The sequence below is a fragment of the Varanus komodoensis genome, unplaced genomic scaffold (genome assembly GCF_004798865.1).
Source record: "Varanus komodoensis strain SLA01 unplaced genomic scaffold, ASM479886v1 scaffold17, whole genome shotgun sequence".
In the NCBI taxonomy this organism is placed as follows: Eukaryota; Metazoa; Chordata; class Lepidosauria; order Squamata; family Varanidae; genus Varanus; species Varanus komodoensis.
In genome coordinates, this window is record NW_025335505.1 from 18,025,686 (window position 1) to 18,044,115 (window position 18,430).

At 41.5% G+C, this 18,430-nt stretch overlaps 1 protein-coding gene across 1 annotated transcript; it reads right to left on the reverse strand.

Moving 5' to 3' along the window:
* Positions 1–7,851: 7,851 nt before the first annotated feature.
* On the reverse strand, positions 7,852–17,196 carry ZADH2 (zinc binding alcohol dehydrogenase domain containing 2). Its single transcript, XM_044426383.1, has 2 exons — positions 16,138–17,196; positions 7,852–8,955 (listed from the first exon to the last, which is right to left on the reverse strand). Exons 1-2 carry the CDS (start codon positions 16,467–16,469, stop codon positions 8,031–8,033), a joined length of 1,257 nt encoding a protein of 418 aa, XP_044282318.1. The 5' UTR covers positions 16,470–17,196; the 3' UTR covers positions 7,852–8,030.
* Positions 17,197–18,430: the final 1,234 nt, after the last annotated feature.

Genomic DNA, 18,430 nt, shown 5'->3' on the forward strand with positions numbered 1-18,430 from the left:
TTTATGTGCAATGTCCATTGCATTCTGGTGTGACCCCTGAATAGCAATGATATTTTTAATACTTGGGATAATTTGGGGTGTGGGAATGATCTTCAGTATCACTTACTGATTTGTTTTTGTATTTTCTTACTTAATTGCCTGTTTCCTGGAGGATTATGTAATTGAGTAATATCTTGCACGTTTAGGGTGTGTGTTTCATTTTCAGTAATGCTGGCTGGTGAATACCATGAATCATAGGACTTCTTCTTGTCTAAGGATTGTGCCCTTAATGTGGTTTAGTCATCAGATGAGCATGAAACTAAATACCCTGGGAAAAGAAACTTAGGATTTCACAGATATGCAAAGGTCTTTCTGCCTCCGATTCTGTCCTAAAGCTGCTGTAATGTCACATTTGAAATGCTTTGGCAAGTGTTATCCTGAGCACCTTTTTAACAGGTAAAACTCAGAGCCAATCTTTGCATTTTGAAGTGCGGACTGCTTGAAAACAACCCCATAACAGTAATAATGTTTCATTTTCTCTCACAAGTGGAATGTTACTTCCCCAACAGACCACAAAGGGACCTCATCTGTATATAGGCAGTAGTAAAAAATGTGCAAAATTCAGTCCTGGTGAACCTGACTCGAAGGGCTTTGAGTTGTTTCCAGATTAATGTTGGTTGGAAGGTATCAATCCATGCACTGTGCACACAGAAGTTCCTAATGAGCGCTTGAAAATGGAACGTTAGCTCTGCCAATTTATGCAAAATTCAGAGAGTGGGAAAAGATTTCTGGGTGTTATATTTCGTGTAAAAAACAAACAAGCAAAAACAAATAAAAAACAGAAAACAACCTTCTGGCTGGCACTTTTTTCCTTTCAAAATACACACAGGATTGTGTCCTTTAAAACTTTCACTTTCATAATGCATCTGTACAAGTACCTTCCAGAGCCACACCATGAAGTTTCAAACTTGCTCCCAAAAAGCCAAAACAAAATGCAAATATTACAGAATATATTTTCATTATCGAAAAGAAAATGTGCAGAGTTTCCATTTTTAATAAAGAATAAACAGTTTGGGAAGTTTTTTGGTAAAAAATACATTTACAGCATTTGGGCAGGAAGAAATTTAATTGTATTTACTATTCTGTTTTGTCTGATGCTTTTAACTGATTCTTGTATTTTGATTATTCTATTTTCATGATTTTAGTTTTTGTTAGCCATCATTCATACTATTCATGTAAAGTCAGACTGTAGACCTTTTAAACAAGTACACAAAATATTTGTGGAGAAAGTGTAGGCTAGGAAACTTAGGCTAGCTAAAATAAAATTATATAATTCTTGCTTTGTTATGACATAAAGCACATATTCCATGAATGAATGGAAGCAGCAACTATGAGAAGGGGTTAAACACTGCACAGGTACAGCTCCTGTAGCAATTACAAATGTTACTAAAATAAAAGCCAGAAACAGGAAGCCAAAAAAAGAGAAAAAAGTCCCCAAGGCAGGCATCTGTCTTAAATGATATAATTTGTCAACTTTCCATCTGAACACAAAAAGAAATTCTATGGTATACAAAAGACATTACATACTCATTAGCTGGAATGGTCCTAAAGTACCTTAATGCAGGGTTTTTAGTTAATAAGAAGCAGTTATTTGCAACTGTGCAGTACATAAAAAATGAATACCAGGTAACTAATAGCGATTTAAAGATGTTCTAGTCTGGTTTTGATGGAACTTTGTTATGTGACAGGATATGGCTTTAAACAGAGATAGTGTTCTGGCCACATGTTAAAACCTAGAATATTTTCTGAAAGGTAGATTTGCATCTGTGTTGATGAAATCTAAAAATCACAAGTATCTAAACAGTTCACATATGAAAGACACAGAAGAGTGAGAAATAAGAGGATAAACTTATTGCATTTGGAGGTATTCTTTTTTTTTTTTGAAAAATGAAGTAAAGTAGTAATTAATTAATCTTCAATTTACTTACAATATGTATTATGTGGTGCATATTTAACAGTGCATAAGATTTAACTACCGTGAAAACTGCCCCCACGCTGCCCTGCCAATGACCTTAAGCACAACATGGAGGGAAGACCATTCTCTGTAGAATAGAAGTAATTTATCCACTACGATTGTTTGGCCCCAGCCCCCTCTCTAAAACTGAGGCTGACAGTTGTGTTGAATTATGGGTGGTACGTTTGCAGTGTGTACAATAATTTGCTAAAGGAAGTGTCGAGAATAAAAAACAAAAACAAAACAAAAACCCCAAACCCCTTACTTCACTTATAATTTCAGCCTGTGCTTAAACAATGACATTACAGCATATGAACTAGTTGCTAATTTATCTCCATAAGCGTTTTCCTTAGAATGGCTGCTATCATCCATGTACTCGATCTGGAGTAAATCCCATTGTGATAAATGGAACAGACTCCTCATCAACAGTGTAGAGAACCACAGTCTATTCAGACCGTGAACAGAATGTTTTCTTAGTATAAAAAGAAATAGTATGAAAAGATCAAACTCTGGAAGAGAGGGTGGGTTTGTTCCCCACCCACTTAATAGTATGCTATATTTTTCTTTTACTTGGGGTTTCCATATCACCCCAAACATGCACTCACATTCAGGATTTATCATAGCCCCTCAAAACATAATAAATTTCTCTTCTCTAGCTTAAGGGATCCATCAGTTAAAATGTTAGTCTTTCATCTTTATTACCCTCCCATTAAAATGAAAGAAACCGGGACTCACTTCAGTTTAGAAGAAGCAATTTGGTTGGTAATGTCCTTTACTACTCAAGTCTTTACAAAGGGAGAAAAGTACATTACTGCTTATATTTCACACATATCTCTGACTAAGAAGCAAGTAAAGCTTTCGGATGCATACTATGTTAAATTTAATAATATTCTTTGATTAGATTATTTTATTGCAACATTTTGCCATTGCCAGTCATTTCCCATACACATTTATGTTAATAAAACCTGCAGTTTTGAATCTCTCTCTCTCTCTCTCCCCCTCCCTGTGTGTATTTTTGAAGACTGCCTGTTCTTCTACAGCTGTTAGATCTGAAATGGACAGATTAATAACTAACCATCACATTGGACTAGGTTTTCTTGTACGTTGCACCAGTAACCCTTTGCTATAATGAGGACACAAAGAGCCTCACATCAAGGCTGCGCCTCTTCTTCATAACTCAAAAGCGTCACAGTGGCAATCGCCTCTAGTGCTATTTGTCTTTAGTGCAGTTGTGACACTTCGGCATGATCCATAATTTGGCAGCTATTTACCGTGACATTTCCCTTCAGTGCAGCCATAACATTCAGCGAAACCATTATTTGGTTCCATTTACCATATAAATTGTATTGTTGTGCATGCATGCTAGCAGCTATATTAGGCACCTGGAAATGAGTAAATCTTGTAAAATAGATACTAGCAGCTATTCAGCAGTGGAGTTCCTTTGTAGCTTAGACTGAAGAAAGGCAAACAAACAAACAACATTTCTGTATACTGCTGCAAACTTTTCCCTGAGCAGTTGCAATTATCTGTATTTGCACAGCATGCAATTATACCCAGCAACTAGCTTCTTCTCTTAAAAAAAATAACATTTTACTGTTATGCAAAATACAATTTAATTTTAAAAGGTATTAAAATGTTTTAGCATTACAGTTCAATAGACCTTTATCTCTTAGAACATTCATAAGACTGGCTAGTGAATAATTTGCTGTGTAATAGAAGGGGATCTGAAATATATGTTTTTTAAAATGTCAGGTGTTGAGCTTTCTCAATGCCTTTTTTCACCAAGAGGCCTATGTTGACTTACATTTCAAAAAACTCAGCTGTTGCTGTTTGTAAACACTTCTTTTTTATCCAGTTTTCCTCACAACCAGTATATTCAGGTTTAACAAATATATCAAAAAGTTCTAGAAAGATAATTACAGAAAGAAAACCTATGTATGTCTATTCAACAGCAAGTTCCATCTAATTTACTCTTAGGTTGCAGCTGATCACCATTTAAACTGTAATTTTCTATATAGTTCATGCAGTGTACATGTTACTATTTGCATTCTTTAATGATTCGTCATATAAACAGATTTTGGAAAATCTTTCTGGAAAGTATTTAAAACTAGAATCCAAAGTGTGGGCTTTCCTGGACCATAGATTGAAATGCAGCCACTTGTGCTCATTTCTTCCTTAAAGACTAAATATTATGGAAATAGCTGCAGATGAAAAGGAATACCATAATTTCTTCACCAGCTTTCTACACAATCTTTGGGTGATCTGGATTTCCTATGGCTGCTAGGTGCTGTCTAGAGGGCCATAGGAGAAACAGGAATCCCAGCTTCAGCTTTGGAAATGAGCTTTGGTCTTTCCATGCTGGCTGTGGCTCTGGGATCAGAGGACTGACCTCAGAACTGGTGTCTGAGGGTAGCTCCTGGGCTGCAGAGAGGGGAGAAGTGAGGCTCTGCTCACATACAACCTACCCCAGCAGCTCAACATGTCTTCCTTGTGAGCTGACAGAAGACTGACATGGTTCAGAGGGTTATGGGCAGCTACACAGGATTGTGTGTGCATGATTGTTAATTTCTTGCTGTGAACTGACAGTATTTCTTGCCCTGGTAAACTATGATTAATATATCCTCACTTAATATGTCAATACTTTTGTATCATTGAAATTCTCCTCAGAATTTGCGTAGGTTACAATAAATATTTTAAGTAAAAGGGTGATGAGGGGTGTGAGTGTATAAATAATCAAATCTGGCATAACAGAATACACATTTGCATCTTTAAGAGATACCTGGACAGGGTGCTCCTTTTCACAATGTAAAAGAAACATTATGTTTACCTTTTAAGCATCCTAACGGTTCCACCCTTACCACACCTAGGCTCAAAATTGGCCATACAAAGGTTAAGAAATCAATTTAGAATAACATAGAAATAGAATATTGCAGAGCAACAACAGCCAGAATAGATGTGCAACAATCCTTTGAATTACTAAACTAGGAAACTAGTCTTTCAGATCTAAAGATAATAAAATGTAGGTGTAATAAATACAAGTTCTGGATATGCAGTCTATACCTGTATCAGTGTCACACTGATTTCCATGTAGCTTATGTTTGTTTAACTTTCTCTGGACTGTATATAATATCAGGTCCAATTTACACTTCGTGGCAAGTGTACTCGCTGCATACAGGGCAATAAATACTGTAAAGTGTGAAGTGAGCATAGGCGTTGTATACATGCAGTGCTCTTGCACAAAGGCGCCTCAGTGCATAAGGACTTCCAAGCCAGTCCTTGCCTATAAGCATGGATCTGTGAGTCATTCATTACAGAATTTACCACACCGAACACTGGTTTATATATTCAGTATTGCATTTGCTGCGAAACAGTTAAATCTCAACATCAGATCTTTAAAAGTACTGTATATTCAGAGAACATGTTGGAAGTGTCTCTGCTGCTTTCATTCATTTGGTATTAACTGTTATGGCCAGTTCCTTAGTAATTGTTTTCGCACAGGTAAAAGAAGACCAAGTGAAATCCTACAGAATATTTCTACAAAGATTATGTAGAATTTCCCTCACATTCTCTCTCTTTCTTTCTAGAGAGAGAGAGAGAGAGAGGGAGAGAGCGAGCGCGCACGGGTGGGTGATAGCAAAGATTAGCTAAGCGCGCACGAGTGGGTGATAGCTAAGATTTAGCCACGCATCTAGGTATATGTTGTTCTGCCCTATTGAAATTGATAAGATTTACCAGTACAGAACCAGGAAGGAATCCGCCCTAAAGCTATAATCCCACACATAGTTACTTTGAAATAGACTTAATGGATATCAATAGGAAGTATTTCTAAATGAAGAGTTTTTAATGACTGGGCTGTAAATATTTTCATGTTTAGAAATAGTTCCTAAAAATGACAGGAATCGTTTGTGAGCTTTAGGTGTTAAGAACTTACTCCGGCAACCTAACTAAAAATTATGGCCTTCACTCACATCTCTGCATGCTGAAGAAGAGATATAATGATGGCTTCTTATACCTAACCTAAATTGTCTTCTCGACACCAGTGCAATGCTGAGAAACATATAGCAGTTTCCACTTTATTTTTATCACCAACGTCAAATGAATACTTTAACATAACAATGGTGTTTCCATAGGATAATCAACTGACATCCAAAATACTCCTTGTATTCCACCTACCAAGTGAAGTTTCCACCAGTCCAGTCCAAAATCTAGTTAAATGTATATATGTGGATGAGAGCCACTTAAGTCCCATTGAACTGAGTGGTGCTCAACTGGTTTAAATCCTACCACTTGATTGTGCTTTAAGCTGAAAGATAGCAGGAACAAAAGAACTATGCTTGTCTACCATAAGAGGAACCCTACTAAAAGGGAAATCCACTCAGTTTAACATTAGAGTATCCCTTAAGGATAATAACAATGACAAAATAGCTGAACATGCAAATAGTTGAGCATGTTTTTTAAAAAGCACCTATCATCTTTTTATACCATATCTGTAGCTTCTGAGAAAGATTTGTTTGAAAACAGTACATAGACATATGCATCTTCAAAAGAAGCATACTATTCAGTGATTTAAATTAATACTACCACCCCCAAAGCCCAAATAGGCAATATGAAACCAACTAAGAAAGGTGGCTAATGAAAGCTATATTTGCTATTGGAGTCGTTTAAATAGCATGACAAATGCAGGCTATTAACAGTGCACTCTCATACATTCTTCAGAAAAGAGCTTATTCCCAGATAACCGGGAAGACTGCAGCCTAAGCCGGCCTTCCTATATGCACTTACCCAGGAGTAAACCCCATTGAACAGAAAGGGATTAACTTTTCCATAGAAATGTATAGGACTGTAATCCCTGTTGATAAAAAACCACAATGAACATTTTTAAAGACAATTGAACCATAATACAAAATATTATCTAAACTTTTACATTATACTAAACATGTATAGTTGCAAAATATAAACTCTTATAAAGACTATATATTATTGCATAATCCAACAGAGTTTATTCTGGTGCCATTCTAATTAACTAATCCGGTCACTCCATTTCCTTGAAAGGTAGAAGCAACACAGAACTCTTTGTGTGCATTATTAGTTGCAAGTTTCCTAATTTACTTTATGTAAAACAGAATATAGCATTATATCAAGGTTAGTCCACCGGCAGTTTCATGTACGAGTTCTGGGAAATAGGAGGCAGGGAGTTCAATGGGACTTACTCCTGGGTAAGTGCTTACAGAATTACAGGCTTGCTGGGTGAATATAGCCCAGATAGATTTGATTAAGAGGTTTAAAATGACATTATAAGATGACCATATCAAAATATAATTAAAAACTTGAAATAAAGTTGGAAAAGTTAATTAACATGTATCCAGAAAGATATATGCCTTAATTAAACTAGAAATTTGCCATTCAGTATATGAATTATGAAGATGCAATCATCACAAAAATAAAAGTCATATTTTTAAAATATATTGGACACAACACATAAGACTATTGTCCTGTGCAAGAGTCACTAAAAATATCTCTTATGTGACACTCATTGCTCCTTGTGGATTGTGCCAATCCTTCATGATATGAGGAATCTATATTGTTTCACTTTGGATACTAACACTGCAATCCCATACATGTTTACTTAGAAGTAAGCCTCTTGGTGAGCCAGACAATTTACTTCCACGTAAATGTGTATAGTATTGCAGCTTCATATGCTTTCAGTTATTCAACTCTAGAGAAAAGATGTAAGATCAGTTTTTATAGCAGGGAGGGGTTGTTTTGTTTTTTAACTTGGTCAAGATTATATTCAGATGCAAGCACAAATTCATTCACAATTTCCAGGCAAAAATGCAGCAGAATGGTTAGACGCAACACAAATGACAAACTGTTTTTATCAATACAAAACCTCTTACAAATCACAATTTTATTAACACATAGACGCTATTTTTAATATGCTACTCGCTGCCAACTTTAAAGAAATTAAACCATTTTTGTTATTGTGAAGCATAAAGTATTCATTTTCCCTCTTTTGATTTATATCATTGTTCTGTTTTTACAGCTTACTGTTGACAGAGTGAGGTAATTCAACTACAATTTTTCCAATGTTTTTTCCCATGTACATATAATCTATAGCACGGAATACCGACTCTAAGCCAGTGAACTTGCCCTCTGGGGACATGTCTCCAAGGTCCACCTCACAAACCAGATCTCTGTTTTCATACATTTCAACCAAGTGTCTCATAGCTATTTGGTATTGGGAAAGGTAATGGTTTAGGAAGAAACCCCGGATGCTGGCAGATTTCCTTAGCAGCTTTGCTGGCAGCATGTCTACATGACCAGGCTGAAGGCCAGTACGAGTCTGGTAGCCAGAAATAAACCCAATAATTATCAGATGCCCTTTGATAGCCAGGGCATTGACAGCCAAGTCAAACATCTTTCCACCAACAGATTCATACACTACATCCACACCTTTGGGGTAGTCCTTCATAAGGACGGCAGCAATATTTTCAGTTTTATAGTTGATAGGGTGGTCACAGCCAATAGATTTTAAAAAGCCAGATTTTTCATCACTGGAGCAAGTTCCTATCACGTGGCATTTTGCCTTCTTTGCAAGTTGCACAGCAAACTGGCCAGTTCCTCCAGCTGCTGCTGTCACCAGAACTGTCTTCCCTTCAGACAATTCGCCAAGCTCCTTCAGACTGATATATGCGGTAGCTCCACTTACCAGCAGTGCCAGAAACTCAGGCTTCACTGAAGGGACTGGGATGGCTTCTTTAGCAGGCACAACTGTATATTCAGCAAAAGCACCAGGCCTCAGATAGGCCACTGGTTGGCCCACTGTGTACCTAGAACTGGCACTTAGGCCCAAGGCTACCACTTCACCGATTCCTTCAAAACCTACATCAAATGGAGGCTTAACTGAAGTATCATACCGTCCAGCAGAGTAGTTAATATCAGATGCATTGATGCCGACAAATCTAAAAGAAAACAAACGTGTATTAAGATCTCTTCTCTGACAAGGCTTTTGTCATAAGAACAACCTTACACAAGATAAGAGATTTCAATGATGCATATTCAAATAATCTCAAGAGTTGAAAAAGTCATATGCAAAATAAAAAATAAAAGGTTGTTTGAATCAGATGTCAGTTTTACTAATACAAAATTTGACACGTTTCTTAAAAATTAAAATGTAAGGCATTTTCTCTTGTCTGCTGAATAAAAACAAGAACAAAAGAAATTATTTTGATATGCTACAGAGTAATACACTTTTTTCCAGAAAGAAATGGTAACATCACAGAATATGAACAAAGCAGTAAATATGTTGACTCTGGCAACAAATTTACATTTCGGATTATAACAACACTTTTAGTGACTAATGATAACATGAAGTTTCAGTGTCCTCTCCAAGGTCAGTGGCCATAAATGTTACTGCAGGCAACTTTAAAGAAAATGGATGGAGTGACTATAACAAATCTGCCTTTTGATGCAACTAATTTGCACATTATTAAAATATTCTGTTGTATACAAATGACTCACAACACCTTAAAACAACCTTGAAAAGAAGGACAGGAGTTATGTAACAATACTTTTGAGCACTGCTGTCCTCTAACAGGTAAAAATGAAGGTACATTTTAAAAAGCCACTCACCATGTAAAGATAGATAAAGAGGTAGCCTATGAAATTCAAGTTATTCAAGCAGAGAGAAAAAGGAAGCATTTACGTGTAGTTTGTCCTACTGGAACTTGAAAGCAAAAAAATACAGAAGGTTGATTTTCTCAGAAAAAAAGACTATTTCTATTCTACATCCTAAAATAAACACATTGTGGTATTTCAATTATGGAAGTGTGAAAACCTGTGTAAAATTGATTTAATGCCACAACTAGAAGGCTGTTTGTGTAGTTGCAGTTATTCCAAATAGCTTCTGCACAGAGAAATGGCAAAACTTAAGAAGCCCATTGGTCATTTTTAATACTAAAGAAATCCTTTTTCATTAGTAAAATGTGCTCACATATGTACAGTATGTATAGAGATGCAGAAATACAGGAATAGCCATACTCAGAGAAAGAGACATGACTTCTGTTGTAATTCTTCATATAATCCAGTCTGTATCTGTTGCAAAGACTGCCATCCTATTGAGAGCTCTTAAGGAAATAGAAAACATTCAGCTTTAATTTATATAATGCCCACGACCCATTCTGGAGCAGAAAAAGGATGGGAAGGGGGAGAGGGATGGCAAATAGCAGATTCCAAGGCGGGGGGGGGGTGATGTTTCCTTGAAGATGTGTGAAAGAGTCGAGGCAGGATACTGGAGAAACCCTGGCTTGGCTTGCCTTGGCTTTGCATTGCGTACAACGTGTGACTTCTTGCAGGTACCCAGAGAGGCAGCTGGGTGAGAACTCGGACTCACACATCCATCTGCACTGCTTTTCCATCTCACCCATGCACAGCAGAGTCGCACACTGGATGAGAAGCCCCGCCAACTCGACCCCCACCCATTTCACCCCAAGTGACACTGCCAGAGAATGGAGGCCCTTGTCTGAAATTTCTGCCAGGGAGCCACTTCCCTCCCAGGATTTTAATGGCATCCGCCCCCTGCCCTGCCCTGCACGCCCCAGGCCCTGCGCCCAACTGCACGCCCAAGTCCGGTCCGCAAGCCTGGACTGAAGTGCGTAAACTGAAGATCAGGCTGGACCTGCTTTAAGCTGGGACCTGGGCTTCGCCTGGAAAGCAGCCTCCCTGCAGTCAACGGGGGCTTGCACGGTCAAAGCACGCTGATTTAGGATGGGGCTACGACAAGCCTAAATCAGCCGTGAAACCCACCGCTTCGGCTTAAGGCGTTTATGGAGCGGCATATAGCGCTGAAGCCAATCTTCCTGCCCCTTCCACAAGTCCTACTTCTTCTTCTGGCTTAACGGTATTCAAAGCATCAATAGCCAGGGCGGGCAGAGTGAAAATCAACATGGAGGGTTGGAGCGAGGGATGGGTGGATGAGACTTGGGAAGTTGAAGCGTGTTTTACTGCAGCCAGCCAAACCGGCTGGAAAATTCGCCCACGCCATGCTAACGGTAACAGGTGAAAACACCCTTTTCATAGCTACTCTTCCCTGTCCCCAACTGCATTGGAATTTAATCCCCCTCTTTGTGTGTCTGGGAGGGGGAGCAGCAGGGACAGGAGAGAATCGGCTCTCGTATTGCCAGTGTGGCACCCAAATGAGAGCCTTCGAAGAGGGATCGTGCCAGTGTTGGCACCAGTGGGTGCCAGAGCTTGGGCTGGCTGGTGCCGAGGTCGGCCGAGGGAACTAGGAGAGGGCGGCAGGCCACCCGGCAACTCCTTCCCAGGCACCTCAGCTCCCCTTTGCCTTCGCCCTGTCTGCCACTTCCAGTTAGCATCCCTGCCCTGCGAGGCGAGGTCCCCTGTGCGCTCTCAGATGCCTCGCTCCAGCCCTGCCTGCCTCCCTTCAGTGGTTCAGTTGGGAAGCGAGCGGACAAAGTCTGCAGCCCGCTCAAGGTATGAAAAGAGCGTTGCTTTGAAAAGCAGGGCTATCCAAGCCTCAGCAAATGCACCAGGAGACAGCAGTAAATTTTAACACACCCGGGCGCGCGCAAAATTAAAACCGAAGGGGACTGTTTTTAGAAATCTAGCCTTCCACTCCCGCAGTCGACCCTGTGCAAATTCGCCTTTCTGAAGGAAGGGAAGCATGATTATTAATCAATATAATCTCCAAAGTCTGCTACAGCCTCCTCCCCCGCAGTACTCTATTAAAATCCACTCTAATGCAGTTTTGGAATTTTAAAAATAAAATCCCTTTTCCATTGAAGTGATCATAAAGATCATGGAAAGAGTTGCTGTTATATTGTGGTCTTTTTTTAACCAAACATGAGATATTTTCAGAGTCAAATGCATCCACAGTTTGGCCCTCCTTCTCACATTCACGCGGGGGAGGGCACGCACGCACGCACGCAGATTGTTCGGCAGCGTGTGCACCCTGCTTCAATCCTGTGCACACTTAGCTGGGAGTAAATCCCAGTGAAGTCCCAGTGGAGCTTGCTTCTGAGTAGACACAGAGTTTCACTGTTGGTCTCACTAAGTTCAGCTGTGCTTATTCCTAATTCAGAGTAGACAGACTCGCAGTCAAGGTGCTGGTGGATTGAAAAGTAAGATGCAAGTTCAAGATCAGTTTGCAAACTTGTGTCAGAGAGTTCGCTCTCCGCGGCCATTGTTCTCTGTAAGTTAACTACGTGACCTTCATTATGCGCCCTTCCTTCCCCTCCTCCAATTTTGTGGTTTGTATTTAACTAGGAAGCGCTCAAACTTTTAAGACGTTCCAAAATGCGAGGTGCTGGACAAAAAGAACTGGACCCAGGCTGATTTTTCCTCAAATATTTGCGGAGTCTCACCCGCTTTATTTATACTACCAGATAAGACTTGGGGGTTAGATGTCTGTTTATTTTAGTAAAAAGCAACTTATAGTACTCACGAGACCGAAACGCAGGACAAGAACCTTGAACCAACAGACAAAACAAAGTAGACAAAACCAGGAGCACGCAAAGAAAAAAAATCACTTCCCAGTCCAAAGAATCAGAGGATGATAATCGCCTAGAACTTTTCGCAATTTACGTTCTTGCAGTCTTCAAGCCAAAGATCAAACTCTCCCCTTTCCCATTTTTCCTCCCCAGTGTTAATACCTACCTTTCTTTCTTTCTTTCTTTCTTTCTTTCTTTCTTTCTTTTTCTTTCTTTCAATAGAAAACAGACACCACTATGTGATCTGCCAGATTTCTTTCTTAAAGAACCACACACACTCACACTGACACTCCTCCTGGGTCACGTATTTGCTAATAAACCTAGAAACGCACATTTCTGGGTGAAGCAGCGATCGGGTAAAAATACACCTAAGAACCACAAAAAGCTTTGCTAAGAAATGATATTTTATTCCTGGTCCTAGCTTCTCTTCTACCGTACAATCATTTCCTACAAGAAGCGAAAAAGTTTATTGTTTGCAATCGATTTCCAGATTTAAATAATTTCTCCTTCAATAAAGGCCGAGCTGGATTTAGCTTTTTGTAATAAGAATGTACCGGACTAAAGGCTATGGAATTGTTTTTCAGATGCGGGGGAGGGGAATGCCAGCTAAACAGTCCCTTGTTCTAAAAGAGAAGAAAAAGAAGTTACACTCAGACAAACTTAAATATCCCAAGTCATTGTGTGTGTGTGGTTAGAGCCAGGATTAGGGAGGTGTGTGTGTTTTACTTGGGTAAATAGGGAGTGTTCTGCATAGTGCAATTGGCTCTAGTCACTGGAGTGGGGGCTCCACATGAGCATATTCTCAAAGCACTGCAGCCCATCTTCCTTCCTTCCTTCCCCCATATGTTTCCGTCTAATACGGGCTAAATAAATCCAGGTGACTACGCTTCTTGCTCTGTGAAGGTGGAAAGGCGCTTTTCCAGTGTACAAGAACTGGGGGAGGGCAGATCCAATCTCGAGGAAGCTTTCAGAAGGTAAAAGCAGGCGTGAGAGAGGTTTATTCTTAACACAGTTATTTTGCACTAATGAGATCTTTCTTGCCTGTGCGAGACACTCCAGCAACTAAAGCGAGCATCACACGCAAATCCACATGACACAGAAGTTGCGAACTCCAATCCTGAGATTTCTCACGCGCATCCTCGCAAACTCGAACGTGCTAAAAACCGAGTGACGATCCTTGAGCTCGCTAGCGCTCTGTCTCTCGCTCTCTCTCTCTCTCTCTCGCTCTCTCTCTCTCTTGTCGTCTGATTGCCCGAGTGCGAGCTGACAGCCCCCCTTTCCTCCCATTTCGAAGTATGCACAAGCACGTCCTCCCGAGTCCCGAGAGAGCCCACCCAGTATCAAGGGCAGGGTGGGAAAGAGTTACATTGAAAAACAAAATAAATTGCATGCATAAATTTTCAAATTTCATAGGGGGAGAGAGAGAGAGAGGAGGGAGAAAGTGTTGGGGGAGGGGATTCAAGAACAAGGACGTAACAACCTCTCGATACTCAAAGAGGCAGCAAAGAAACCAGGCTACATTTTCTTGTAGCATTTTAAGCTAGCCGATCCCTCCTCCTAGCTTTCCAGGAAAAGAATTTCACTGCAGGCTGGGCGGGATATAATTTTCAAGTTTTTTTTTTTTTTTAAATTAAGGCTTCAGAAATACCGCTCTCCAAACGACGATCTTCTGATGACAGCAGCAATTCCATTCTTTGACATCACAGAGGACAGATCTCTTTGTAATGCGGGTGTCGTGCATTAGACAAAACACGCACCCACTGCTAGGATTCAGATACAGGTATGGTATACCTGGCTGTCTTCCGTACTAAGGAGTGTCTCGGCGCGCCTGCCCGCGCAATCCACAAATCAGTTAATCCTGTATATTTTGTACTTAATCCAATTTAGTCGGTTTCAGTGGAGCTAAAGTTACTGAAAGTCCATTGATGCTGGATTACCGCCAAGTAATCAGCTACAAAGTTTTGAATTTTTTTTTTAAAGAATCTTAAGGTCAATAAAGTCTACCAGAGGAACTCCTTCCCACTCCATCTACACAAACACGGAACACAGAACTGACGATCACACCGTTTCAAAACGTCAACTTCTCCCTGGAGTTTTAACCTTTCGAGTTTTAAAAGCCCCAGTTTGATTTTAATCATCTGGGGGTTTCATGATGAGTACTTTCCCTCCGCACAAAACAAAACACAAGCTGATTTGGAGAAGATTACATATTGTCCTAAAATGGAGAAGAAATTTTAAAAAGAACTTTCGGTGTAGTTAGAGCTCACGGAAACAAGCGCACAGCCCTCGTTAGCTAGCTCACAGTTTGCAGCATATTCTGTTAAGCAAAACGTCACGTCTTCACTCCAGGCTTGACTTGGCCACTTGGCAAAACGAGCCTGACCATTCCCACACCACATACAAGGGCGTCCAACAATGGCCATAAACTTTTTAGGGCGACAAGCCTACACAGGCTTTGCTTAGAAGTGTCACTGCAATGGATGGGGCTTACTTCCGCAGAAACGCGCCTGGATCGGGCAGCGGTGTGCCAGCCTTCCCTCCCCGCGTCTCTGCTTTTCGCTTTGCTTTTGTCGTGCAAGGAAGAAGAGGGTCGTGGTGGAGTTAAAACCCTGGAGAGTGATGGGGGAAGGTGGGTGGCAGTCACATACCATTTGAGGTCCTGTGCTTTCCTGTTGATTCACAGCACGCTTAAGGTTAGTGACGTGGATGACTGGTGAGGGGGGAACAGGCAGAGTTGTATACATAACTTGCTCCAAACAATGTCTGGAGCGTGTTACATGCGGGCACACGAATCGAGATCACCGGCTATAAATAACCGAGATACACCGTCCCAGTTGCTCCGCATTAACCACACATGGAGATCTACACAGATCAGTCAATTTTATTGTGTAACAAAAACAGCCACCGCAGATCTTAGAGCCATAAAGTACGAACAGGGGCGCTCGCGCACGCACACGCAGTCGGCTGCAGGTACATGTCACAAAAAGAGACAGGCAGAAACCTGGGAGGGGCTTGGAAACCATTTCCTGGTTGTTGAAGTCCCTTCCTGACGCGTCAGGTCACCCACAACTTTCAGAAGTCTCTTCCTGACTCTTCTTTTCACCTTTCCCAGACTGTTGTTTTTTCGGGGGGGAGGGTGGCGATGGGGGTGGGAAAACACGTCGCTTGCGCCGCCCCTCCATTTATTTCACTGCATAAATTACAGTTTCTATCCCGTACCAAATGGACACGTCCTCCTACTCGTCCGGAGGGATTTTGTGTGTGTGCGTGAGAGAGAGCGCGCGCACGAGAGCGCGCGGGGTGATGGCGGAAGGCATTCACAACAATAAAAATTAAACCCAACAGTCGCCAGATGGCAGCTGGTACAACTTGAAGGGATCACAGAGAGTGAATGAGGGTGTGCATGGCTGGGAGAGGAGTCCAAAGGAGATGTGGGGAGCGGAAAGGGGGGGGGCGAGGATGAGAAGTAGCGGGTCAGGAAACGGGATCGCGTACAACCACCCTCTCCCACTCACGGACAATGGGAAAGATGCAGAGAAGAGATGGAGGTAGGAGGAGGAAAATGAGAAAAACAGAGAGGAAGTGTGTGTGTGTGTGTGAGTGAGTGTGCGTGCGAGGGTATGTGTGTGTCCTCACCTGTTCCTAACAAGCAGATCGCCGTCTCCCGGGAGTGGCACAGGCACATCGTGGCGTAGGCTCACAGCTTCTCGGAAGTTTGGGCTCAGCTTAGTCACCACCAGCTTCTTCATGGAGGTGGGGATGGCAGAGCCTTGGAAATCCAGAAAGTGGCGGGAGTAGGACATGTCCACGATGGGCCGGAGCGCAGCAGCACCACCACCCAAGCCAGACCGGGCGGGACTCGGCAAAGGATCCCGCTGCAGCTGGAGCTGGGGCTGCCGCCGCGCCAGCCGCCAGCCCCGCTGAGCCCAAGCCCTCAGCAACGCGCTGCTCTGGGCGATCAAAGTCATCGCTAATCTCGCATCTCGCCCTCTCCTTACCGCCCTTCCTGGGCTTCCTGCGCAACCCCGGAGCTCTCCAGCCTTGGAGGAGTCTTCCACAGGCACGCAAGCCTCAAACAGAGGTTGCAAGAGACAGGCACTGTCCGCACTTTGCGATTTGTGTATGTAAATAAAGTCTAATGTAGCAAGCTGCACCCTGTCTGAGTCCTCCCTTTTCCTGCCCCTCCACAACACGGAACATCGGATCAGCGGCAGCAGTCTCCACAGCAAAAATCCCCTGCAGCTATTATTGTGACACCGTCACTAGAATATATATATATTCTATATATGGAGGAGGGGGGAAAGGGGCAAAATTCTTCCCTTTTAAGCCCAGCCTGCCGTGCCAAGTTGCTGGTGCCGCCGCGGAACAAAAACTGCGCGCGTTTTGTGTAGGCTGTAACAAACCCGGACCCACATAGGGATACCAGCGTTAGTACCAAGGCATGTAGGGATTACTTTCACTCAGTCACGAAAATATCTCTTGGAAAATAATATACAGATCGATAGATCTCATGCTATTTGATTTGTGTGTGCAGGGGAGTGCTCTGCATGCAAAGAATGTAATTGCATATTAAAACGCGCCCGATCTAGCAGCCCCGCCCGTTCATTTCATTTAGAAAAAGACGGAGGAGATCTTTGTTAAATAGTTCTCTAGAGAAAGGAACTCGAACGCACGATCCGACCAACAACGCTTAGGCTCGTGCGGAGAAGTTGCAGCTAATCTGGCAATGTTGTTCTCGGGAGCCTCCCGGAGCTGCTGGCTGCCGAGACAGGCCCCTCCCCTTCCGTGCGAAACGTTCACTTCCTCGTAAGGTGGTACAAATCAAACCAGAGCCGCTAGCACCGCTCGTGAAAACTGCACTTGCGTTGGGGAAAGGATAAAAACAGCAGCGATTTACGAAAGGATTTAAAACATCTTTAAGGATCCGGCGCGACTGCATGTGTGAGCTCCATATAAAGACAAAACCAAACCAAACAAAATATTGCTAGTGTCTTTCTGGTCTTCATGAAATGCATGAAATGCATTTTACAGCCTTATAGCTTTTATAACCCTATATAACAAAACAGACTGGTAAATCCATGGACTCGCTTCCCTCCTCAATATCTGTGGCATTAAATAATGTGCCTTATATTTACTTTTGGCCAAAACATTTACCCACTCTTCTTATCTCTAGGGCAGTGCTTTTAAATCAGCCTCTGCAATGCTCAGTACTGCTCCAAGATAATATATGCCTGGTCAAAATATTAAAATATTTTTCAAGACCTGCCAATCTTTGCTTAATGTGGCTGGGTGTTGATAGAAATCAAGGCTCCTGCAGTCCTATACTCCTACCTGGGAGTAAGTCCCACTGAACCCAATGGACCAAGCCTCTCAATAGACAATTATAAGATTGCAGTGATGATGGCATCCAAAGTGTTTATTTAAAATTTAAAAAGGAGCATAATGCCACCTGCACCATAATGTCAGAAATCCTATTCCTTAATTGCATAGTAGCAATCATTGATTTTTTTCCTTTAAAAATCAATTCATATTTTACACAAAACTACAGCTTCAAGTGATTTCCTTAGCCTTCTGGCATATAACTTTTACTATTTTTTAAAGAATAAGCCTCATTTCTCTTTCTTATCTTAATATTTGATCCAAACCGATTCAGCAATATTTTTCATATGCAGCTTTTTCTTACCAACAAACCTGAGCTTTAAAATAGAAATAAAAAGCTTTAAGAAACCCTAAAATGTGGGTAGGGGCGCGCACACAGCATGAGGGGAAGTGGGCACTTGCTGTGTGAGCCCCCTCACCTGCTCCCATATGCACGAAACATCAGCTAAGTTTTTCGGAACTTGAACTGTGAAGCACATGCTTTTGACACAGTGCTGTAGCCAATAGAGCTTTACTATAACATATCCTTGTACTTTTATCTTCCTCGATT

Bases quoted from the DNA above. Each gene is read 5' to 3' on its own strand.
- ZADH2 (XM_044426383.1), bottom strand. From the start codon at position 16,469: ATGACTTTGATCGCCCAGAGCAGCGCGTTGCTGAGGGCTTGGGCTCAG. The intron at 8,956-16,137 runs GTGAGGACACAC...GTTTTCTTTTAG, and splicing joins GATCTGCTTGTTAGGAACAG to ATTTGTCGGCATCAATGCAT.